Here is a 25,822-nt window from a genome sequence, read left to right on the forward strand (position 1 = left end):
AAACAACACATTTAATGGTACTTAAATATATACCTTGGAATTATATGACCAATATATAATAATGGATCAATGTCCCAAAAACTAAAAAAGCAATATATTACTATGGTGCATGTCTAAAAATTCAAAAATAGTACTGTATTACATTTGTACCTTTAAACTCACCGTCCAAAAAACATGATGCATGTCTAAAACATATGGTATTACCATAGTACTTGTCAAAAAATATTATTACCATGTTGTTACCATAATACATGTCTAAAAAATATAGTATTACATTTGTACCTTGTCCAAAAAACATGATATTTCCCATGTACATGTCTGTAAAAGAATGTTTTGCCATGGTACTTGCCAATAAACTATAATTACCTTGATGTTACCATCAAATAAGTTATTACCATGGTACAGGTCTAAAATATATGATGACCTTTGTACCTTCTCCAAAAACCATTATATAACCATTGTACAGGCCTATAAAATAAGGTATTACTATGGTACAGGCCTATAAAATAAGGTATTACTATGGTACAGACCTATAAAATAATGTATTACTATGGTATAGGCCTATAAAATAAGGTATTACTATGGTACAGACCTATAAAATAATGTATTACTATGGTATAGGCTTATAAAATAAGGTATTACTATGGTACAGGTCTATAAAATAAGGTATTACTATGGTACAGACCTATAAAATAAGGTATTACTATGGTACAGGTCTATAAAATAAGGTATTAGTATGGTACAGGACTATAAAATAATGTATTACTATGGTATAGGCTTATAAAATAAGGTATTACTATGGTACAGGTCTATAAAATAAGGTATTACTATGGTACAGACCTATAAAATAATGTATTACTATGGTATAGGCTTATAAAATAAGGTATTACTATGGTACAGACCTATAAAATAAGGTATTACTATGGTACAGGCCTATAAAATAAGGTATTACTATGGTACAGGCCTATAAAATAAGGTATTACTATGGTACAGACCTATAAAATAATGTATTACTATGGTACAGACCTATAAAATAAGGTATTACTATGGTACAGGTCTATAAAATAAGGTATTACTATGGTACAGGTCTATAAAATAATGTATTACTATGGTACAGGTCTATAAAATAAGGTATTACTATGGTACAGGACTATAAAATAATGTATTACTATGGTACAGACCTATAAAATAAGGTATTAGTATGGTACAGACCTATAAAATAAGGTATTACTATGGTACAGGTCTATAAAATAAGGTATTACTATGGTACAGGTCTATAAAATAATGTATTACTATGGTACAGGTCTATAAAATAAGGTATTACTATGGTACAGGACTATAAAATAATGTATTACTATGGTACAGACCTATAAAATAAGGTATTACTATGGTACAGGACTATAAAATAATGTATTACTATGGTACAGACCTATAAAATAAGGTATTCGTATGGTACAGACCTATAAAATAAGGTATTACTATGGTACAGGTCTATAAAATAAGGTATTACTATGGTACAGGTCTATAAAATAATGTATTACTATGGTACAGGTCTATAAAATAAGGTATTACTATGGTATAGGCTTATAAAATAAGGTATTACTATGGTACAGGTCTATAAAATAAGGTATTACTATGGTACAGACCTATAAAATAATGTATTACTATGGTATAGGCTTATAAAATAAGGTATTACTATGGTACAGGTCTATAAAATAAGGTATTACTATGGTACAGACCTATAAAATAAGGTATTACTATGGTACAGGTCTATAAAATAAGGTATTACTATGGTACAGGACTATAAAATAATGTATTACTATGGTACAGACCTATAAAATAATGTATTACTATGGTATAGGCTTATAAAATAAGGTATTACTATGGTACAGGTCTATAAAATAAGGTATTACTATGGTACAGACCTATAAAATAATGTATTACTATGGTATAGGCTTATAAAATAAGGTATTACTATGGTACAGGTCTATAAAATAAGGTATTACTATGGTACAGACCTATAAAATAAGGTATTAGTATGGTACAGACCTATAAAATAATGTATTACTATGGTATAGGCTTATAAAATAAGGTATTACTATGGTACAGGTCTATAAAATAAGGTATTACTATGGTACAGACCTATAAAATAATGTATTACTATGGTATAGGCTTATAAAATAAGGTATTACTATGGTACAGGTCTATAAAATAAGGTATTACTATGGTACAGACCTATAAAATAATGTATTACTATGGTATAGGCCTATAAAATAAGGTATTACTATGGTACAGGTCTATAAAATAATGTATTACTATGGTATAGGCTTATAAAATAAGGTATTACTATGGTACAGGTCTATAAAATAAGGTATTACTATGGTACAGGTCTATAAAATAATGTATTACTATGGTATAGGCTTATAAAATAAGGTATTACTATGGTACAGGTCTATAAAATAATGTATTACTATGGTATAGGCTTATAAAATAAGGTATTACTATGGTACAGACCTATAAAATAATGTATTACTATGGTACAGGTCTATAAAATAAGGTATTACTATGGTACAGGTCTATAAAATAAGGTATTACTATGGTACAGGTCTATAAAATAAGGTATTACTATGGTACAGGTCTATAAAATAAGGTATTAGTATGGTACAGGCCTATAAAATAAGGTATTAGTATGGTACAGGTCTATAAAATAAGGTATTACTATGGTACAGGCCTATAAAATAAGGTATTAGTATGGTACAGGTCTATAAAATAATGTATTACTATGGTACAGGTCTATAAAACAAGGTATTACTATGGTACAGACCTATAAAATAAGGTATTACTATGGTACAGGTCTATAAAATAAGGTATTAGTATGGTACAGGTCTATAAAATAAGGTATTACTATGGTACAGGTCTATAAAATAAGGTATTAGTATGGTACAGGTCTATAAAATAAGGTATTAGTATGGTACAGGACTATAAAATAAGGTATTACTATGGTACAGGCCTATAAAATAAGGTATTACTATGGTACAATGTCCTGAAAACCATGATATTACCATAGTACATGTAACTTGTCTAAAAAAATTATTACTTTTGTATCTTGTCCAAAACCCAAAGCCAAAGAAACAATGCATTACCTTGGCTTCAAGTCCAAAATAACATAATCTCTTAATACATGATAACATAGGCCCTCATAAAAGCACCAGTATGGCAGTCCCTCACAAACTGTAGTATATGTGACAGTTTGATCAGACAAGTAAAACATTAGGCATGGAATAAAGTCGTAAACACATTTAACAAGTATTTGATCTGTCTCCTGTCATACTGTACCCACAAATCATGTTTTGTGTTGGTAACAGATCTAGTCACCTCTCCTGTATATTTATTAGCTTTTGCCTTTATGCAGCGAGTTACTGTGTAATCCTAAACATGAACAAGATATGTAAAAAGCACTTTGACCTCTTGAGAAATCGCTTTCCTATATTACAGCTGTTTTTCTACCAAAAATAAACATCCAGCGCATACCGTAGTTCTTCATTTAAACAGAGTGACTGTTCAAATTTAACATAAGTTTGAACTGCCTGACCATATGCAACATTTCAAACACTTTATCAAAAGCCATTTGTCTTGTGTGTCAGTCTGGACTGGAAGTTTCATAACTTCAGATTGTCCATTCTCTGTAGAGCAGCTTGTTAAACTCATCTCATGCTCTCTATTATCCCATTATTTCCTGTAGTGATTACGACTCTCTGAATGAGCAAGACTGTGCCAAAAATCTGCAGCTGGCATTTGACATAGCAGAGAAAGAGTTTGGCATCAAGCCTTTCGTCACGGGGAAAGAAATGATGTCAGGTCAGGAGCCAGACAAGACCAGCATGGTGAACTACCTCTCCAAGTTCTACGAGCTCTTCCGGGGAACGCCTCTACCTCCCTCAGGTAGACCACAAAGGGGCCATTCAGACCAAACACATTCTTCCGCTAAAAAAAATAACTTAGCACAAAATATATGAAACAAAACGCTTGTGTCTCGTGGCACTCAAAGATGTCCATCTAGTGCATGTTTACATATAAAAACAATTTAGAAACTTTGTAGATGGACATAAATACATGTTCGCCCCTAATGCTTTCAGTATCCTATTAGGATCATTGGAGGAAGATGGAAAAGCATACAACCATATTGTAGGCATTTATTCTGCTCTTATACCATGGATCATGAATGAACTTGGGAAGAGTTCAGAAATCAGTATTTGGTGGAATATCCTGATTTTCAGTCAGAGCTTTCATGCGTTTTGGCATGTTCTCTACCAGTCTTTCACATTGCTGTTGAGTTACTTTATGCCACTCCTGGCCCAAATGGCTTGTGGCCATCCATCTTCCTCTTGATCACATTCCAGAAGTTTTCAATGGGGTTCAGGTCTGGAGATTGTGCTGGCCATGACAGGGTCTTGATCTGTTGGTCCTCCATCCACAACTTGATTGACCTGGCATCTGGCACCAACTATCATGAGTGGTGGTGGTATAGTGGTCTAAAGCACATAACTGGTAATCTGGTAATCAGAATGTCGCTGGTTTGATCCCCACAGCCACCACCATTGTGTCCTTGAGCAAGGCACTTAACTCCACGTTGCTCCAGGGGGATTGTCCCTGTAATAAGGGCTCTGTAAGTTGCTTTGGATAAAAGCGTCTGTCAAATGCATAAATGTAAATGTAAATCATGTCACGGTCCAAATCATTGAGATAACATTTTTCCTCATTCTGATGCTTGATGTGAATATTAACTGAAGCTCCTGTCCCATATCGGAGTAATTTTATACACTGCACTGCTGCCACATGATTGGCTGATTAGATAATCACATGGATGATTGTTGGTGCCAGATGGGCTGGTTTGAGTATTTGTGTAACTGATGATCTCCTGGGATTTTCACGCACAACAGTCTCTAGAATTGACTCAGAATGGTGCCAAAAACAAAAAACATCCATTGAGCAGCAGTTCTGCGGATGGAAACGCCTTGTTGATGGGAGAGGTCAACAGGAATGGCCAGACTGGTTTAAACTGACAAAGTCTACGGTAACTCAGATAACCACTCTGTACAATTGTGGTGAGAAAAATATCATCTCAGAATGCTATTCTGCGTTGTTTTTGGCAGCACAAGGGGGACCTACACAATATTAGGCAGGTGGTTTTAATGTTGTGGCTGATCAGTGTATATACAGGATATGCAGTATAAGTACTATCAGTCGATTAAAATTTGTAATCGTGATTAATCGCATACATTTTGTAGTTAATCGCGATTAATCACAGATTTGTAAAGTTCTGAAATCTGACTCTAAATATACTTTTTGCCTGTCAAAATGCATTTATTTTCTTATTAGGAAAGAAAACATAACAATATGTAACAATGTAATGCATTATTAACATTTTCCAAGCAAAGCCTTCCAAAGGTAGAAATGCACTAATATATCACCAATTCAAGTAACATTAAACATCAAGTAACGTTTCCCAAAGTCTAATTGGGAGTTTGACTAATTGAAAGAACTAGTCTCCCCATAGGTTGTATATTTATCACATTTGGCATTAAATCTTGTGAACTTTCACACTCCACAATATTAATCTGCCTGTAGACTGTGGCTATCCGCTTTGCTACAGTTCATGATTCGCATCAGGGCACCAACGCCAGTGTCAAGTGCCACTTTGAACTCCACATGAAACAGACAAAACAGGGTCTCATTCTGTGTTTTGGTGAGAGTTAAGACTTGATGTGCTTCTGTGGTAATTAAAACACGCCTTACTTAGGCTGAAAAACACTTGATTTCTGTCACAAGTCCCATCTAGGCTTGTTTTAGCATCAAGAGCTCCTTTCTCCATCATTTCCATTCTCCACCTTAAGACTCCCAGAGTCCGGGCGGTCGGGCTACTCCGTCCCCCAGCAGACGGCAGCGGTGCTCCCCTGGGTGGACGGCAGTGTCAAGGACTCCGCGACGGGCAACCCTTCTCCTTCCCGGGTTTCGGCACCAATGTAAAGCGGTTAATGGGCAAGGAGGAGGCGAGAATAATGGCAATATAAATAATAAAACACACAAACATAAATACAGAGCAGCTCCATGTCATTCTCTCTCTCTCGAATCATTGTCACCGGCCTCCTTTATCCCTCGCTGGCTGATTGGGGACCGGGCATGTGTTGTTCCAGCCCTGCCCCGCCCTCCTCCGCTCTACAATACTGTATTAACAGTAAATGCTTTAATCATGTTTAAGAAAAATTTATATGTTAAACTTTTTAATTATTTGCATGTTAACTTGTTAATTTTGACAGCTCTTATATTTATATATATATATATATATATATATATATATATATATATATATATATATATATACACACATATAGACACACACACACACACACACACACACACACACACACACACACACACACACACACACACACATTTTACACTGCAAGAAACCTATTATCTGCTTTAAACCTCCACCTGGTTTGAGTTTGCATAAGGTGTGTCTTTGAAGAAAACACACAATACATTTATGGAAAGACCCAAAATAGTTCTTGCACTAGAACTCATCTGTGTTACACATTTCCTTCAGTCAAACAGTCTGCCATGTCAGGAATGTACATCTGCCCTTAACCAGGTTACCGCCCAACAGATCTGCACTCCAGAGCAGAGAGATAAATATGCTACATAACATATTGCCTGACCTCACAGACATTAAATTTACATGGCGTCACTACAGGATTCTACTACATGTTTCCAGGAAATACATTATCAGTTGTTTGAGTTGGCATCTCATAGGAAAATCAAGTTGCAATACATGCTTTCAGATGTAGTTGTTGATTGCTAAATGTAATGCAAATGTTTCTGTCTTTGGTTTATAGTAGATTCAAAGCGAGAGGGAGATGCAAATAGAGAGAAATATCAATCAAATTCTGCCAGACCTGTTTACAAGTCACTGAGTTCACTTCAGCCTCGAAAACGCATACCCAAGGTAGTATGCAATGGGTACATTACTTGGTTCATGCCATCACGTTTAGATTTTGTTTTGAAATTCTTAAAGCAAAATCTGTCACTTATTGTTCCTTTTCTTCTTAGAATGATAAAAAGGTTGAAGACAGTGATGCCATATTCAAAAGAAGACGGAAATTTAGTTACTTAGAAGAGGTCAGTATTATAGTTTTGTAGTATATTGTGACACCTGTGAAGCCACCCATATGAAATTGAAAAAAGTTAAACTGGTTTCTGATTTTTGTTCTTTTCTGACAGACTACCAAATCCACAAATCAGAGTTCTTCTATAGACAACAAAGTGCAGGAATTTAAGGAAAACAAGGTCAAATTTATGGCCACTCAACTACAAGCAAAATTTGAAGACAGCACAGCAAGTTGCTCTCTTCGTAGGCAGGTAAGGATTTTGTTTGTCTGACAATAAGGTATCATTATATGGCATCAATATGGGGATTTACATTTTGTTTTCTTAATGGAGTAGTTCACTCGAAAATGAAAATTCTGTCATCATTTACTCCCCCACATATGACACCCTTGAAAAGTTTTTTTAGAAAGCCAGTCCAGAATCAGTTTGAGTTTTTATTAAAAAACGTATCTTAAAAATCATATATAATGTACACTGGCGGCCAGAAGTTTGGAATAATGTATAGATTTTGCTCTTATGGAAATAAATTGGTAATTTTATTCACCAAAGTGAAATTCAACTGATCACAATATATAGTCGGGACATTAATAATGTGAAAAATTACTATTACAATCTGAAAAAAAAAAAAAAATTTCATAACTTCTTAAACTACTTCAAAGAATCCTCTATGTGCAGCAATGACAGCTTTGCAGATCCTTATCATTCTAGCTGTCAGTTTGTCCAGACACTCAGGTGAACTTTCACCCCACACTTCCTGTAGCACTTGCCATAGATGTGTCTGTCTTGTCGGGCACTTCTCGCTCACCTTACAGTCTAACTGATCCCACAAAAGCTCAATGGGGTTAAGATCCATAACACTCTTTTCCTATTATCTGTTGTCTAATGTCAGTGTTTCTTTGCCCATTCAAACCTTTTCCTTTTGTTTTTCTGTTTCAAAAGTGATTTTTCTTTGCAATTCTTCCCATAAGTCCTCCTGAGTCTTCTCTTTACTGTTGTTCATGAAACTGGTGTTGAGCGGGTAGAATTCAATGAAGCTGTCAGCGGAGGACATGTGAGGTGTCTATTTCTCAAACTAGAGACTCTGATGTACTTATCCTCTTGTTCAGTTGTACATCTGGCCTTCCACATCTCTTTCCGTCCTTGTTAGAGCCAGTTGTCCTTTGACTTTGAAGACTGTAGTGACACTTTTGTATGCAATTTTTGGCAATTTCAAGTATTGTATAGCCTTCATTCCTCAAAACAATGATTGACTGACGAGTTTCTAGAGAAAGCTGTTTCTTTTTTGCCATTTTTAACCTAATATTGACCTTAAGACATCCCAGTCTATTGCATACTGTGGCAACTCAAAAAAAAAAAAAGAAAATGTTAAGCTTAATTTAATGAACCAAACAGCTTTCAACTGTGTTTGATATAATGGCAAGTGATTTTCTAGTACCACATTTTTTACATCAGTAATGTCCTGACTATACTTTGTGATCAGTTGAAAGCCACTTTGGTGAATGAAAGTACCAATTTCTTTCCGAAACAGCAAAATCTGTACAGAGTAAATATTTAATTGTTTTATCTATTATTATGTTTTTAAACTGGATTTTACACTTAAAATTGCAATAGAAGCTGGCATGAAAAATAATAAAATAGAAAAATAAACAGAATGTTGTGACTTCACTTTTCCATACAATGAAAGAAGATGGTGACTAGGGTTGTCCAAACTCCAAATATATATATAAAAAAGCATTATAAAAATAGTTATTAAAACTAATTCACTATATTTAATATAGCTCAACATAGCTTTTTAAGAGAAACAGACTGAATCTAGCATCGTTATTCACTAAAAAGTCTTTCCATTTAACATCAAGATACGTGTCTGGACAGGTTATAAATATACGGGATAACATGAGAGTAAATGAATGACGGTGACATTTTCATTTTGGGGTAAACTATCCCTTTAATTAATGGTCTCATACTTTGGCCCTGGAGAATCGCTCATTCTTTATAAGAGCTGAGATGACCTTCAGTGCTGTGAAAGTACTATATTTCTTTGCTTATTAATTCCTTCCTTTTCTTGTTCCAGTAATCTCATATTTCTCCTTTCTTCTTCCTGTCCTGCTGATTCTGGCTTCCTTTTTCTGAAACTGTTCCTCTTTTAATGATCTCAGTCTAATTCTAATGACGAGAGGCCTTCGAGACCTCCGTCACTCGATATGACTGACAGCCCTCTTTTTAACATTATCAGGAAGAAAATTCCTCCACCCCCACCCCCTAAAAAACAGGTAAACCCCTGTAGGGTCATTCTACACAATCAGCTTTTGCAATGCCACAAAGCGGTCACACAGCTGTATTAGGTATCCAGTACAACTGATGTTATACATTTCCCCACAATACACTGTCACATGTTAAACTACTGTCTAAATCAGTTTAAATACTATAGGGGCACATTTGACTATCCAAAGCTTGTGTGTGTTATCAGTAATACATTCCTATATCCAGTACTGCCCACATGCGCTGTGTGTTCACAGTTTCCATCCATTCACTGTGTACAACACAGTGAGGAGTGCTCGCTTCCTCTCTTCCCCTCACTTCATTCCAGTCCTCTGAATCCACGGAGGAAACCAAACCACCCTCCCCACACACACACACACTCTCAGTCAGTGGCAGAGAACACAGCCACTTCAGGGTCAGGATATGCTGCTACCGGTCACTCAGCAGTGTTGGCCATGAAAGCAATGCTGCAGCGCCTCCAGAGGGTGGACGATAAGATTAGCCAGGTGATCAAACACCTATATTCTTCCTCTTCTACTTCCACTTTCTCTTCTTCTTTCTCTTTTTCTTCTTTTCTCCTTCTTCCTTTCCCACTTTCTATTCATTTTATTCTTCATCTTCCTCCTCCTCATCTTCCTCTTTCACGTTCTAGTACTCTTCTTCACCTTCTTTATCTTCTTTTTCTTCTCCTCTTCTTCCACTTTCTCTTGCTCTTCTTCTTCCTCTTTTGTTTCCCGCTCTTCTTCCTTTTTCTTCTTTTCTTCTTCTTCCTTTTTCCTTCTTGTATTCCTCTTCTTCTTTTTCTTCTTCCAATTTCTCTTCCTCCTCCTCTTCCTTTTTGTCTTCCACTTTTTACTCTTCCTCTTTTTATTATTTCTCATCCTCTTCTTCTTCATTTGTGTCCCGTTCCTCTTCCTCTTCTTCTTCTTTTTCTTCTTCTTCCTTTACTTTTTTCCTCTTTCTCTTCCTCTTCTTCTTCTTCCTCCTCATATTCCTCCTCTTCTTTTCCACTTCTTCTTCCACTTTCTCTTCCTCTTTTGTTTCCTCCTCTTCATCCTCCTTATCTTCCTCTTTTTACTCTTCTTCTTCTATCTCTTCTTCTTCTTTTGTCTCGTTCCTCTTCCTCCTCTTCTTCCTTACATTTTTCTTCTTTCTCTTCCTCTTCTTCTTTCTCATATTCCTATTCTTCTTTTCCTCTTCTTCTTCTTCTTTCACTTCCTCTTGTTTTTCCTCCTCCTCTTCCTCCTTGTCGTCCTCTTTTTACTCTTTCAATTTTTGTTCTTTCTCTTCCTCTTCTTCTTCCTCCTCATATTCCTCTTCAACTTTCCCTCTTTCTCTTCATTGTCCTCTTAATCTTCTTTCTCTTCCTCTTCATCTTTTTCCTCTTTATTTCTCGTTTTCCTCTTTCTCTTCAACTTCTTCTTTCTCTTCTTTTTACACCATCTCTTCCACTTCTTCTTTTCTCCTTCCTCGACTTCTTTTTCCTATTCTTCTTCCTCTTATTCCTCTGTTCCTCTTCTTCTTCTTTCACTTTCTCTTCCTCCTCTTCCTCCTTGTCTTCCTCTTTTCCTCTTCTTCTTCCTTCTCATACTCCACTTTCTCTTTTTCCTCTTTCTCTTCCTGTTCTTTTTCTTCCTCTTCCTCTTCTTCCTCAGCATTTTCCTCTTCCTCTTTTTTCCTCTTCTTCCTCATTGTCTCCCTCTTTCTCTTCTTCTTCTTTGTCTTCTTCTTCCTCTTCTTCTTATGTGTATTATAATTAGGGCTGCCAAAGTTATCGCATTAAGCTTCGGTATTAAGCAAATCTGTTTAACACCATTTAATTGAACACAGTTAAAGTCAGCAAGTAACATAAACTATTTTATTTCTGTAATGTGATGTATTTATGGTTAAAACAGGATATTAAACAAGAAACAAAACAGGATGGGAGTTGAGTTTATCAAACAGGAACAGGTGCAATTGTGAGAAGATGTCTACATAGGGTCAATTTTGTTTCCATGTTTCTATTTCTTCTGTCCGCTTTTGAAAAGACTGAGCTATGGAAGAATGCTTCTAAAGTCTTCTTAACAGCAAATGTTTTCATGAATGCAATCCAGATCAGATTTTTCAGAGTATCTCATTAACACCAGTAAAAAATCATGACATACTGTTAATCGCCATAACATTAATTATTTTAACCTATTGACATCAATTATAAATGTAAATGTCAGATGTACTGTATCGGTGGACAGTGATGGTTGCTAATCTAATCTAACATCACACATTTCATATTCACCACAGACTCAGTCTTTATTTTCTCCCATTTTTCCCCTGCTGTTTTCTCTTTACTGGCCCTCACTCAGAGGAAAGCCCAGACGCAAAATGCCAGAGAGTTTAATAAAAAAAGCATAAAGGAGAAAGCTGTCCATTTGAGTGCTCTGTTCTCTGCCGAGGCCGCCTCTTCACATCAGGTGACTATATGGCTGCGCATGTTGGCGTTCCTCACTAAGCTGCCGTGATGCATGTCCTGCGCTTTTGGCCTCTGATCACTGAGTGACTGAACATCAACTCATGCACCTGCAGGCTTTACAGATATTATTGCGTACTGAGTAGTTAATTCCCCGCTCCCCCCACTCCTCCCCGATTGGCTAATAATATCTCCAGCAGAACAGATGTGTGTCAACTGAGGGCACAGTGCTCTTTAAAACAACATGTTTTACTTTAAAAGAGCTAATAAATGGCCATGCACTTCATAGTTCTCAAAGCATCAACAGTATCATGCCCAATTAAAAACATATTTGGCGGTATATGGTTGTTTTATGAAGGTATAGCTAAAATACATGTTTTTCCAATATTCTTTTAAATGCTTCATTGGGAGTAGAACATAGAAAGGGTTGCTGACTTTCACATGGCTCTCTTAGTTCTGTATAAAGGAGCTGGGCTTCTCAGAGGTCCTGTAAGCTTTTGAATGGATCCCTCAGACTGGACAAGAAGGTTCTTTGCTTTTTTACTGCACTGATGAATAGAACATGAATAGATTTTCAATCTATGTGCAGTTATTATATTCCCTAGCAGTAATATGCATTTGTGTGAGATTACACCTTGTTGAATGTTTGTTTGATGTGTTTGCTTTGGCAGGCAACACTATTACTATTGCTCATACTGGAATAAACCCCATAACCCTCGGTATTAGACTTTGCCACATAACTAATCGCCACGCCAAGCCATTTTAGTTTAGTAATGGAATCCATAGGTACATTGTCTTCAGAATGAATTCTAAGCATGTCCATGTGTGCATTACTCTGAATGCATGCATGGCTTCATACTGTAATACGCATGTTCTGGGTGGGCCAGTTGATTGTCCTTGTAATTTCTATGAACACAACCCTTTAAACAAATTTAGCTTTTGAAAACATTCCAAAGAGTGAGTATGTAACATATGTTGAACAGCCCTCCAGTGCCTTCAAACGGCTGCTAAATTTAAACGTGTAGTTTAATGTAGACTTTCTGATTTTGCACATATCATCGTATTTTTACTTGTATCTATATAAAATAAAAATAGCAAATGAAAGTTCTTTAAAATATGAATTGTTTCTCCTAGACCGTAATTTAGGACAACTGCATCTGCATGGCGGTATATCTGTATACTGCATGGAAGTTAAATACAGCTGAAATAGTAAATATACATTGGACTCAATTAGACATTATTTTATTTGCATGAAAGTGGATATTATGTCAATTAATTAATATTCACGAGCCAAGCTAATAATAGGGCCAGTCCATAAACATTCAAATATACACCGCTTTTAAAATATAGCCATAAGACGTAAACATTATACGTGTTAACATAATTTGGCTACGATGAAACCTCTAGTGTGATAACATTTCTTACATGGTTTACCACAATGAAGATATAATATCGGATATAACTTTACACTGAGAAGGTTAGCAAGCAATTTCATCACACTAAAATCATGTTAACACGTACTGTATAATGTTTACATCTTATGGCTATACTTCAGACGAAAATTGCCAAATGTCCGTATTTGAATGGAGTGGTGGTGGTGGTGTAGTGGTCTAAAGCACATAACTGGTAAACTGGTAATCAGAAGGTCGCTGGTTTGATCTCCACAGCCACCACCATTGTGTCCTTAAGTAAGGCTCTTAACTCCAGGTTGTTCCGGGGGGATTGTCCCTGTAATAAGTGCACTGTAAGTCGCTTTGGATAAAAGCGTCTGCCAAATGCATAAATGTAAACGTAAATGTAACCTATTATGGACTAGCGCCATTCACTTCCACTGTAAGTGCCTTTTATTTTTTTAATAAACGAGGGACAAGTCTGAATATTTTTTTTGTGATAATGAACATTATGTCACAAATGCTGTCGATTAAGCTTAACTGAAATAGAACCTGGATTATTCCTTTCATTTCTGATTATCGTTAAATTGAAACATGTCTGATTTTTGCATTCAAAGGAAAAACAAGACACCTCTGCCAAAGGAAACCAAAATCTTGAAAGCTCAGAAGGTGGTATCTGGTCACCATCTTAAAGCTCTGCATGGAAACATGCTTCATCAATAATTATGTTAAACCTTTTTTCACTCTCAAATGACCTGTTCAGCATTAATACCAGATGTGTTCTAGTAATGTCAATAGAGATATCGTTTTTGTAAATGTAGAGAATATTCATTGATCCTTTAAGGTTAGGACAGATATCCATTTTCCTTTAAAAGAGTCATTTTTTTCTCAATCCCAAAAGATCAAGGAAAATGTGATTTTAAAGCATATGACCCTTTAATACGAAATGTATTAGTATGAAAGGTACCTCTATATCTGATACCGTATGACAGGTATCCATTTTCCAATCTTCAGTATTACCTCGTCTGGCGTCCATTCATTCTGCTACTAATCCAAAATTGTTCTTTATCTCCATTCATTATTCTACATCAGTCTGACTCCTCTACTCTCCATTCCCCTCATTCCACTCCTTCACATCCTCTCCCACAATGCACTGCTACTTCCTGTCCTCCTCTCATTTCCTCCTGTCCATCTGTGCTGATGCAGCAGGTAAAGACAACTCAAACTGGTATTCTCAAAATCACTGCTATTCCTAATGCCAGTGCATCTTCCCTTTTCTCCTCTTCCCATCTGTTTGATTTGTTTAAGGTGACTAGACCCACGTCCTTACATGACCAATTTTATAAAAAGAAGATAGAAAGAGAAGCATTGCATGAAACTCATCTGGTGAGTGTTGCCTCATCGCCCAGCTAAATTGGGAGTGGGACATGTAATTGCAATGTGCGTAGATTTACAAGAAATGTTTTGCCATCTGGCATTCTGGAAGTCAGTCTTCTGACTAATTGTAGGTTAGTTTCTGATTATTATTGTATGGTTGGAGTGGAGCTTTAATGACACACTGAATGAGCTTTTAATTTGTGGTTACAGTTAAGTAGTAGCAGAATGTCTCATTTTAGCCATAAGGAAGAACTGGAGAGTCCTCCGTCAAAGGAAGACAGAAACCTTAAAGTCCACAATAAGGTATCAGAGACCCATCTTGCTTGGTTTTGTGTGATAAAGCATATTTGGAAATGAAACTTGCATGTTAAATAGACAGTAGCTGCGTCCAAATTCAAGTACTGTCAAAGTATGTACTGCAGTTGATAAAGAATCACTTCTCGGCCGTTAAAAAGTATGTTCTAACGTATGCAACTTAGTAGTATGAATACATTCCTAGACATACAGTACTTCATACGGGAACGTGGGCAGTGTCCTGTGAAAGCACCACTCACTTTTTCAAACAAAACTCACAATGTAAAAATTTAGCGTGCTAAATGAATGTTGTTTGTCTCTTAATACTCTCTGTTTCGCATATCATTAAAAACCACAATGTTACTCTGTTTCCTAATATGTCTCTCTCCATCTGTGCTCTTAACAGACCAGTTCTTCCGCTGTTCATCAATCTAACTCAGTAATATTTCAGCCCATCCCAGAATACACGGCTCCTCTCCATCTTTCCTTTCCTTTCTTCTCTGCTTCCCCTTTAAGGTAATGAAGTGATTTTACCTCCAGCACTCCTGTATTTATGTCTTAAATATTTCTAATGCCTTTCAAAATCATGTCTTACTAACACGCCTCTATGAATATTTCATTTCACTATCCATGTGTCTTTCCTCATGTCTCTTTTAAAGCTGTAAAGCAAAGCCAGAAACACAACTTTATGCCATAGACAGGCAAGAAGATGCAAAGGGTAACTCAGAAATGGTGAGAGCACATCGAGACACACTTATACTGAAAATGTTATGTTAGTCAGACTTACTCTTCCAAAAAAATTAATTTAAAGGAATGGTTCACTCAATAATGGAAATCATCATTTATTCCCCCTCATGTTGTTCCAAACCCAAACGATTTTCTGATTATCTTCCACTCTGATGTAGTTCTCACATCAAGATGCACTGCACCATGTTTGATGTCAATGACAACAATCACTATTGATTCAGAATTGGTTTAGCATTGGGTCATGACAAGCTAAGTTTAAATATGTGGTTGTGTGAATAAGATTTGAGAGCAGAGGACAACATTTCCAGTGAATCATGGAATACATTTTGGTCTGTTCCTCACATAAAGCTATCGTATGGATCCAGAAGACTTGGACTAAAGTGCATAAGTTGCACTGACTATTTTTACGGTGCTTCTTTGTCCTTTTTGGAGCTTGACACCCCCTGCAGAATTGTCGTGCAAACTTTAAAAAAATCAAGTCAACAGGATGCATTAAGATGCATTTTTTCTTAATAATTGTCCTCATTAACATTGCTTTGTTTAGTCAATGTGAATTTGTTTGTTCACTAAATTCAAAAATTATTGTTGAGAAAATGACTAATTTCTTGTTCAGCCAACTATCAATTAGTAATACGAGACATTTCAGTTTGTCACCATTTCAATTATTTTTACATGAAGTTAACTGCAGTCTTTGCCTCTGAAGGGAGCTATGTCTTGCAAGGCAAGACATTTACAATTGTTTAGACACACAATAGACCTCAACCCTCAACACACAAACCTCAGTAATGGCGACAATCAAAAAAAACATATTAATAAACAGCAAAAAATAAGCCTATAACACTAACTGCATGATTTATGCATGTTGCAATGCATGCTGGGAACTCGAAAATCAGCAAAATTGTGTAACCCTTTAAGCTCAGATGAGCCCGCCGAGAAAAAACGATAATCAAAATACTAACTAAATTCTTTTCTAACACAATATAGGTATCGTTTTAAAGCTTAGAATCTGTACTTCACAATCCATGTAGGCATTATGACCAAAACTGAACATTTGCATACAAATCAGAATGTCTCGTATTATTGTAATCAGTAAAACATCAAACTGATCAAATAGCCATGTGTCATATGCTATTGGAAAGAGCTCAAAGAGCAGAATACAACCAGCCTATTTGTTTTACTCACAGACAAAAATCTAGCGAGTAATAGCTAAGTAAATGTCTTTGACATACGTGTTACTTGTAAACAGGTGTTGCTTATTTGTACTTATAATTTCACTTTTAAATTCACGTTAAATAAACTGAACATAAAATATCACATGCCATTGCTTAGAGGAGGCGATCATATTTAAATCAAGCCCACACACAATGTAATCAGATTTATAGATCATTAGATAATCCATTCAAAGCACCATGTGCACACAGCACATAATGTGCTATCTGGCTAAAAACACATTAGCTTTCCTGGATCAGATGACTCCTTCGGGAATGATGTAGTATGTACGATAAACCAATCATATTAGGATTCAAATCGCTGCAACCAGAGGTGGAAGTCATCCAAATATGGGGAGAGAGGATCGTTCACTCTAATTACATAAGGCCACCAGGAGATGGTGCTAACTGTATGACACAGACTCAATGATGGCTCAAACGACACAGAATGGAACTGAATGAGATCCCGTTACTCATGCCTGCATGCTTTGGAGAAAGATGCTACCTTAATTATACCCTGAGATACTGTATATAATGAACATTTTTGGTTCAAGTTTTTCTGTGATTCTGACAGTCTCAGAAGTTATCATAATTTTTTATTTATTATTTAATATTTTTGGGAGTCATAAGCCTTTCGTTTTGGGTGTGCCACTGAAACAGGACATTTTTAAAACCATTTTTAAACCCTTGACGGGCATGAAATTGTTCGTTCAGATATCTCTGTTAGGCTAGTTGGGACAATATTTGAGGGAATATTGTTGGTCTTACATGTGTTTTTAAATATATGAAAGTACTTCACATTTCGTAGTATCCTTGACTCAAAAAACCCCATGCAATTTTAGTTTTTTACAGTGTATGTGCTCTCAATGTATGGAAAATAGACCAGCATAAACATTTTTCAAAATTTCTAATGTGTTGTTCCAAGTAAAATAAAACAAAAAATAAAAAGTATGGATTTGGATTGGCAATAGGGTGACTAAATGATGACAGGATTTTCATTTTTGGGTGAACTATTTATTTAGCTCATTAAAAGATTATTCAAAGATTGAACTTTCAAATCTACATTTCCAGTCCAACATCAGCAGCAGTACAACTTCCTTTACTCTAAGAAAACTAACTGAAATTCCTCAATCAAATGAAGACACAAATACTCCCAAGCAGGTATATGATCATGTCAGTGGAATTAAGTTTTTCCATAACTTATCCACGGGACTATTTGCATGCATTTGTCTGTGAGATTGTTGGCATGTTACAGTCAGGACTGGAGAGAAGTGGTTATTGTGGCTGCTCTCTTTGATGGACTGTCTCTCTTCACATGGTCGGTTTTGTAATGAGAACGTGCGGATATAGCACACAGTTGGCTCTAAGCTTCCATACATTCTTTCTGACCTGGGAGAGAGAACATTCCATACTGTACGTCCTCTCTTCCATTCCCAGATGTTTGACCTGAAAATCTCGCTCCACCCATTGAACAGTTCAGAGTGACTGGATCATTACATAACAAATCAAAATAGGAATTTATCTACTTATATGGAATGCCATAAAATATTAGGAATATTGCAAGCTCTCATTTATGAGATAAAAGAGACATGCAGGCTTTTAAATACTGCACTGGATCGATAAGAAGGTATATAATCTGTCAAACCCACCGTTTGATAAAAAGGTGCAATGTAAAGTGTCTGTGAATTTCTTTCCTCCTTATTGCATGATGTCTTGTGCCCTGCCTTAAATCTTGTATCCTTCTGTCTCATTCTCTTTTCTACTCTTTTCATTCTCCTCTGGGCTGATAGCGTACAGTAGGGAAAGTGTCTCTGGTAGTGGGCGCTAGAGCTGACACTCTGGTCAACCTCTATGCAAATGATCACAGGCCCAAGACAAACACCCCAGACTCTCCGGTAAGCCGTAGATCCATTAGTTAGATGGCAGTATTATTTCGTATTTACAATCTTTTTCTTATCATTTTATTTTCACTTTTAAAGTGATAGTTACCAAAAAATGAACATTCTCTCATCATTTACTCACCTTCATGCCATACCAGATGTGTATGACTCTCTTTCATCTGCAGAACACAAACGAAGATTTTTAGAAGAATATTTCTAGTGAATCGTGTCCAAAACTTTGAAGCACCAAAAAGCACATAAAAGCAGCATAAAAGTAACCCATAAAGACTCAAGTGGTTTAATCCATGTCTTCTGAAGCGATCCAGTTTGGGGTGAGAACGGACCAAAATGTAACTCAATTTTCAGTATAAATCTTGACATCAGCAGTCTCCTTGCCGATCAAGTTTTCAAGCTTGATTACACTTTCTTGCGCAATCTTGAGCTCTGCGCATTCATCAAGCACTCACAGTGCACAAAGTGTAATCGAGGTAGAAATCCTGATCATACCTAGAAACGGCAATGGCAAGCTGCAGAGTTAAAAATAAGTTACGTTCTGGTCAGTTCTCACCCAAAATCGATTAGATTAGATTACATTAATTAAATCTGGGTTTCTCAAACTTTTTGGAACCAAGGGTCCCTTTCATAACCCCAACTTCTTTGCAGACATTATTATAATTTGCCCCTGAACAAACAGTTGTGGATTGATTAATTTGTTTTTGTATTTTTTTTTCAAAAAAAAAACTATAATATCACACTACAATATTCATAATTAAGCAACAGTAAAGATATAATAACACAATTGAATCATTATTTATTGTATCAAATTATTGTTAACTGTCATGTTTTCCTTTTCTGCAAATATAAGGGAGAAAGGGAGAATAAAAAGTTCTCATAAGTATTCCTACATCATTAAGGCTCTCTCTTACATATGCTGCATAAGAACTAATATTGGCCACTATGAGACAGATGGGATGTTTAAGCAAACGGTCAATGTGTTAGAAAATATATTATCGCATTTGACCTGAAGCTGGATCGTCAATTGTCATATAATACTAACTTATATGAAACACATTATTTAGCAAGATAACCCAAAATAAGCATAAGTTTATACAGGCAGAAACAGGGACCTAGCTAATATGGTGCCTGTCAGCTGGGGCTTGTGAATATTCACACTCATTGTGGCTGATATAAGTTGACATACACATTGTTAAACCCCTTTTGTTTTTATACTGTAAAACAACAGCTCCTTGTCTCAATAGTTGATGGATATTGTCCAACGGCATTCGTAGAAATAATTAAATTCAAATACTGTATATTTGTAGAGTGTATACACAATAAATATTGTTCCAAAACAGCTTTAATGAGAATATGACTTGGAAAACCCCAGTGAACAAGCACAAGGTTCTTGAAATATTTTCTGTGGATCACTTAGAAGTCCCTTGACGCTTTTTGGGGTTCCCCCAACCCCAGTTTGAAAAATCCCTGTCCTATTTCATAGCCTTTTTAACATGTTTTAATACGTTGTCCTGTGAGAAAGAGTATGCCTGAAATGATTTTGAGTGATTGTTCATAAAAAGTTGTCATTGTGTATTTTGATAGAAGATGAATGAATCTGGACCTGTCATTTCACAGCTGGTTCTCAGGGTTTTGTCCACACCTTTCTGTACTTCCTAAACATACTTCAGTTCTTCCCTGCTAAAAAGACCAGCTTAACCAGCATGCAATTCCCATGCTCGTCTAAGCTGGTTATGCTGGTTTGGTGCTAGTTTAGCTGGTGGACCAGCATAGCCATGCTTTTCACCAGTAAAAGCTAGCTGGTGAAGCTGGTTAAGCTAGTTCAAAAGCCTGGTGGAGACCCCAGCACACCAGCACCAGCAACATAAGCACAACCTTTTCAACATGGATTGACGATGTCTTTTTATTTATTTTCCTAGCCTTCCCTGAAAAAGGAGTTTCCTCGGAATCTTGCGGATGTCTGTCATGCCTGTAAGAAGCGGGTGTTTGTAGTGGAGAAGCTCAGTGCGGAGGGGCTCCACTTCCATAGAGAATGTTTCCACTGTGATACCTGCCGAGCTCCATTACGTCAGGGAGGACATTTCTTTGACTCAGAAGAAGGTACTTTAAGGGGCATGTACCACTTTTCCAACTCTGAATAAATGGTAAATGGTCTGCAAACATAGAGGTTACCAAAGGGCTTTACACTGTGTGCCAATCACCCATTCACACACACACACACATACACCAATGGCGGCAGAGCTGCCATGCAAGGCGCTAACCTGCCATTGGGAGCATCTTGGGGTTCAGTGTCTTGCCCAAGGACATTTCGGCATGTGGAGTCGAGTGGGCTGGGAATCGAACCACCAATCCTGCGATTAGTGGCCAACCCGCTCAACCACCTGAGCCACAGCCGCCCCCAATAAAGGGATGAAAATTATAATTCTGTCATCATTTACTCAACTGAAATCATTCCAAAAGGAGATATTTAACGGAATGTGCAGAATGCTAATTTCCATACAATGGGATGGGAATTGAGGCTGTTAAGCTCCATTAAAGCATCATGAAAGTAGTCCATATGATTTCTTCTGTCCTCCGTCTCATATATTGACAGTTATAGATAGTCACATTCCCTTTATTCATTATTTGTTTCCTTTTAGCTTCCACAAAGTGGGCGCTAGTCTTCCTGGGTTCCATTTTATATGATCTAAAAATACACATTTTAGAAATCAAAGTTTATTTGTATTTATTTTTGTATTTAATTTTTTTTTCTTCTGCAGGAAAGTTGTATTGTAAACTCCACTTTGCTCAGCGGAAATCCCTAGTGAAGAATGGAAAGACACCAAAGCCTCATACGGTAATACGGTCATTTGTTTAATGTATACTATTTCATTATCACACTTTTAGTAACCATTAGTCCATATTTGTCCCCAGACTTGTGATGACGGAGTTCACGACAGCCCTAGCTGGACTCCAGAGGAGCATGAGCACTTTCTCCAGAGCGAGTCTCCAGGTATCCTGTCCTCGCTGCTGAAGAGAAGTCTGCGCTGGCCTCTGCACGTGAGCCAGACTGTGTGTGCTGTGCCTCGCCGTGTGTGTAACTGGCTGCATGGTAAATTGTGGGCCGCGGGGCGCCACATAAGAGATAACGCAGAGGATTACGCCTTCCTATACGAGCTGCTCAGTGTGAGTCTGCCTTTGCTCGGAGTTCTCCATGAACTGCTGCTCCATATGTACGCAAATACCGAACACCTCGACCTGCAGCCTCTACTGCACTGGCTGGAAGAGCACCTGGGCCACTGGGTTTTAGTGTAGGAGAAACTTCCGGCCAACGTCACATTATGTCCCTTTAAAAGGGTTAACATGTATACAGCATTGCCTTTGGCTTATAAGGCAAAATGTATGGCTGTGGCCAGCTGTACTTACAGCTTTTGAACATTTACAGACCTGAAAGACACAGATAGCAATAGCTTAACAAAGAAGGAAGCAGAATTCTTGAACTTTTCTGGAACAAAAAGGAGGGAACTTCAGATAACGGCACATTCACTTATACAACGAGGATAGAAATGAAACAGCTTTACTTATACAACTTGTACAAACAAGATGTACAAATTGCCAAAGCCTTTCTCAGGTTACAGAGGTCATGATCAGTTTTAAAAAGAGTGTGAAGCATAAACTGAACTTTAAGCACTTTAATGAGCAGGCTGTCTTCTTATGCACAATTACGATTGACTGATTAAGTTGCAAACATGTCTTGTCTACTCTGTTAACCATTTGCGAACATGGAAGCCTTAAACGTTTACACTTTCAAGAAAAATGACACATCGAATTCAATTCTTGCGTCACATCTTTCTACTAAAATGCCTTCATCTAGTCAGATTTTGAAGGCAGCATAAATATACCAAAATCCTGTTTGTGCAATTTGCTGGTTGGTTGAAAGGATAAACGTGGTGTCTGAAGCTGTTTAAAGCAGTAATTCGTTTATAAATATATATTTTTTTACTCCTACCGAGAAGTCAATGACTGACTGGGCAGTGAGGCAGCAAGGCAGCTGCCTTAAAGGAATATCCCAGGTTCAATGCAAGTTAAGCTCAATCGACAGCATTTGTGGCATAATGATGATAACCACAAAAGTTTATTTTGACTCGTCCCTCCTTGTCTTTAAAAAAAGCAAAAGTCTGGATTACAATGAGGCACTTAAAATGTGGGGGCACAGTGTGCGGGGCGAAACTCTGTCATCAGCACAGTAGCGGTGGACTGTCTGCAACGATGATGCAATTTGCATCTCTGTGCATGAAACGTTACGGCACATGTCAAACCAAAGTATACTTTGGCCTTTAGCTTTAAGCCATGTCCTAGCCAAGCGAGATATGACCAAAACCAAGTGACCCACAACATGTCTTGCCATCGTTGCTTGTTCCAGCTGCTTAGAACAAAAATCGAAGAGATTGTTTTATCACTTGTCGCTTTATCATGATACCTGTATGCTGTATGTTGTAACGAAAAGCAATTTATTCCTCATAATCTTTACTCAGGTGTAGTTTTACGTTGTTCTCTTTGAGAGCCATAGAACTTCTATGTGGCCTTAATCTGTAGTCTAAATCAGGTCCTCAGAACCATCTATACCAGGGGTGGGGAACCCTGCTCCTGGAGGGCGACTGTCCTGCAGAGTTTAGCTCCAACCCTAATCAAACACACCTGCACTTACATTTTTCAAGTAATCAAGACCATGATTAGTTTCCTCAGGTTTGTCTGATTAGGGTTGGACCTAAACTCTGCAGGACAGTGGCCATCCAGGAGCAGGGTTCCCCACCCTTGATCTATACACTAGTACAGATTTGTGTCACATAACATATAGATGTCACCACCAACTGATGAACTAATGCACCGTGCATCACATGCAAAACGCAGTAACTACATTGAACCAACATTGAATGTGAAAAAAAAAAAATGGCTTGCCTTAATTGGTTTTTAGTGTGAATTTTATTGTTACTGCCATTTTCACACTCTGTCTTCACTAAATATGAGTATTGCTGAGCTAAACCATCTGTCACAGGACAGATCATAGTCTAAGAGTCTCCATTTCGTTAACACCTCACTTTTGACAAAAGTTGTATTTACTGCATTTTTTCTTTGCACAGTTGTGCTGTAGTTAGTGAACAAACCAGCGATACTAATAAGAGCTTTGTTGCACTATAAATATGAATAGTGCAGAACACATAATCACTACTTTGCAGTCTTGCATGTGCATTCCCTTCTATTTGGTTCACTTGACCATAACTGTGTTTTCTTTTGATATCGTCTGCTACCTATAATGTGCTGCCTGAGGGCCAGGTAATACTGTACTTGCATTTTACAGTTGCTAAGTGCATTTAAAATGCACTGATTGTTTTTCCCAATAAGAACATGAGAAGTATTAATAATGTACAGTGCTAGATACAGTACAACCGGATGGTTTTATACATCATTTTAAATAGTTTTAATGACATTGGAACACATCCTGCTCCGAAATACTGATTCTGTTTAATGGTATGAATGGTGATTGCCAATTATTCATCAAATGGCATGCATGAAAATAAATGCACAGCATGTCAGCATGCATTTTCCTGCATTAGCAGCTTCTGTTTCAGAACTCTTTGTTTACAGGCTGCATTGTGATGATTTTGATTCACTTGCCCTTTACATTTATATTTCTCCTTTCTTATTCACCCGTAGTCTTTTTCAACCCATCCACTGTCTCCATCTGACTTGCTCTGAGCCATGATGATTGGAAGGTGATCATCTGCATGCTTGCACTTGCTGTACACTTTTGCAAAGAACAACATGGCTTTGCTGGTCCACAAGCTAGACCAGTATTAACCAGCATAAACCAGCCTTGTCTTAACTGGTCGTTTCTGCAGGGTAGGCTCTTTCAACTAGCCTTGCACTTTTATATGCCACGTGTGGACTTCCACTCAAGTGTTTCATGGCTTTGGAAATGCACGGTGCATGACAATAACTGCCTAATGCTATTATCTGCATGTCACGAATGACATGTTTCTCTTTACTTTCTTCAAGCCCTGCTAATCATTTGCTCATGCAATCTCTTCCTTTTCTTCCTTTCTGTTTCAGTGGTGGCTTACATTTCAAAATCCAACATGAAGGCGCCTCTGTGCCTTTATGAATACAGGGGTCATTAGTACCATAGATGACCTTCATTTCAGTAGACATGTTGTTTCATGAGATTTTTGCTGTATATTTTCAATCTGAAAAATGCGTTTTACTCTAATTTATGTTAAGCCATGCTCACACAATAAATAAAGGAAACATACAATTTTTTGTCATTATTACAAATGCGCACACCTGTGTAATCAACATCCAGTGCATCCATGCATGCAGAGATTGACCAATCAAAATCAAGCTTTCCAGAGAGGCATGTACAGTGGCAAGAAAAAGTATGTGAACCCTTTGTTATAAGCTGGTTTTCTGCATTAACTGGTCACATTATCCTGTAGGATATCTTGATAAACTTGGGAATTTGTTTTTCCCTTGATGATGGCAAGCGGTCTAGGTCTGAAGCAGCAAAGCAACCCCAAATCATGATCCTCCCTCCACTGTACTTCACCGTTGGGATGATGTTTTCATGTTGGTATGTGGTGCCCTATTACACCATACATGTTGCTACGTGTTCTTCCCAAATAATTCAACCTTAGCTTCATCAGTCCACCAAACATTATCCCAGTAGTGTTGTGGAGTGTCAAGGTGGTCTTTGGTAAACTTCAAGCACACAGCCATGTTTTTGTTGGAAAGCAGCAGCTTCCTTCACGGTGTCCTGCCATGGACACCATGACTGTTTAATGTTTTCCATATAGTAGACTCATGAACAGATATGATAACCAGTTCCAATGATTCCTTTTAATAATTAGCTGTCACTCTATGGTTCTTTTTTTACCTCATTGAGCATTCAACGATGTGCCCTTTGAGTCACCTTGGCTGGACAGCCACTTCCAAGGAGAGTAGCCACAGTACTAAATCATCTCAATTCGTAGACTCAATCGTAGACAGTTTGTCTAACTGTGGACA

At 37.1% G+C, this 25,822-nt stretch overlaps 1 protein-coding gene across 13 annotated transcripts in view; it reads left to right on the forward strand.

Annotated features, from left to right (window-relative positions):
- Positions 1-25,066, forward strand: part of mical2a (microtubule associated monooxygenase, calponin and LIM domain containing 2a) — an 89,924-nt gene extending 64,858 nt beyond the window's left edge. The window contains exons 13-31 of one of the 13 annotated variants that reach the window (XM_052141520.1): positions 3,743-3,942; positions 6,897-7,006; positions 7,111-7,179; positions 7,282-7,419; positions 9,324-9,437; positions 9,684-9,932; positions 11,766-11,873; positions 14,353-14,469; positions 14,569-14,646; positions 14,848-14,940; positions 15,338-15,447; positions 15,591-15,663; positions 17,958-18,047; positions 18,677-18,781; positions 20,701-20,881; positions 21,541-21,617; positions 21,695-21,946; positions 24,476-24,534; positions 24,872-25,066. In XM_052141520.1, coding sequence (XP_051997480.1) covers positions 3,743-3,942; positions 6,897-7,006; positions 7,111-7,179; positions 7,282-7,419; positions 9,324-9,437; positions 9,684-9,932; positions 11,766-11,873; positions 14,353-14,469; positions 14,569-14,646; positions 14,848-14,940; positions 15,338-15,447; positions 15,591-15,663; positions 17,958-18,047; positions 18,677-18,781; positions 20,701-20,881; positions 21,541-21,617; positions 21,695-21,946; positions 24,476-24,517 — 2,206 coding nt within the window. In that variant the 3' untranslated portion in view covers positions 24,518-24,534; positions 24,872-25,066. Of the gene's footprint in view, positions 1-3,742; positions 3,943-6,896; positions 7,007-7,110; positions 7,180-7,281; positions 7,420-9,238; positions 9,464-9,683; positions 9,933-11,765; positions 11,874-14,352; positions 14,470-14,568; positions 14,647-14,847; positions 14,941-15,337; positions 15,448-15,590; positions 15,664-17,957; positions 18,048-18,676; positions 18,782-20,700; positions 20,882-21,540; positions 21,618-21,694 lie in introns of those variants that run through there. The other 12 variants (XM_052141541.1, XR_007971922.1, XM_052141502.1 and 9 more) reach the window with 12 other exon arrangements.
- The last annotated feature ends 756 nt before the right edge of the window (positions 25,067-25,822 follow it).

This window comes from Xyrauchen texanus, chromosome 2 (genome assembly GCF_025860055.1).
Source record: "Xyrauchen texanus isolate HMW12.3.18 chromosome 2, RBS_HiC_50CHRs, whole genome shotgun sequence".
Classification (NCBI taxonomy): domain Eukaryota; kingdom Metazoa; phylum Chordata; class Actinopteri; order Cypriniformes; family Catostomidae; genus Xyrauchen; species Xyrauchen texanus.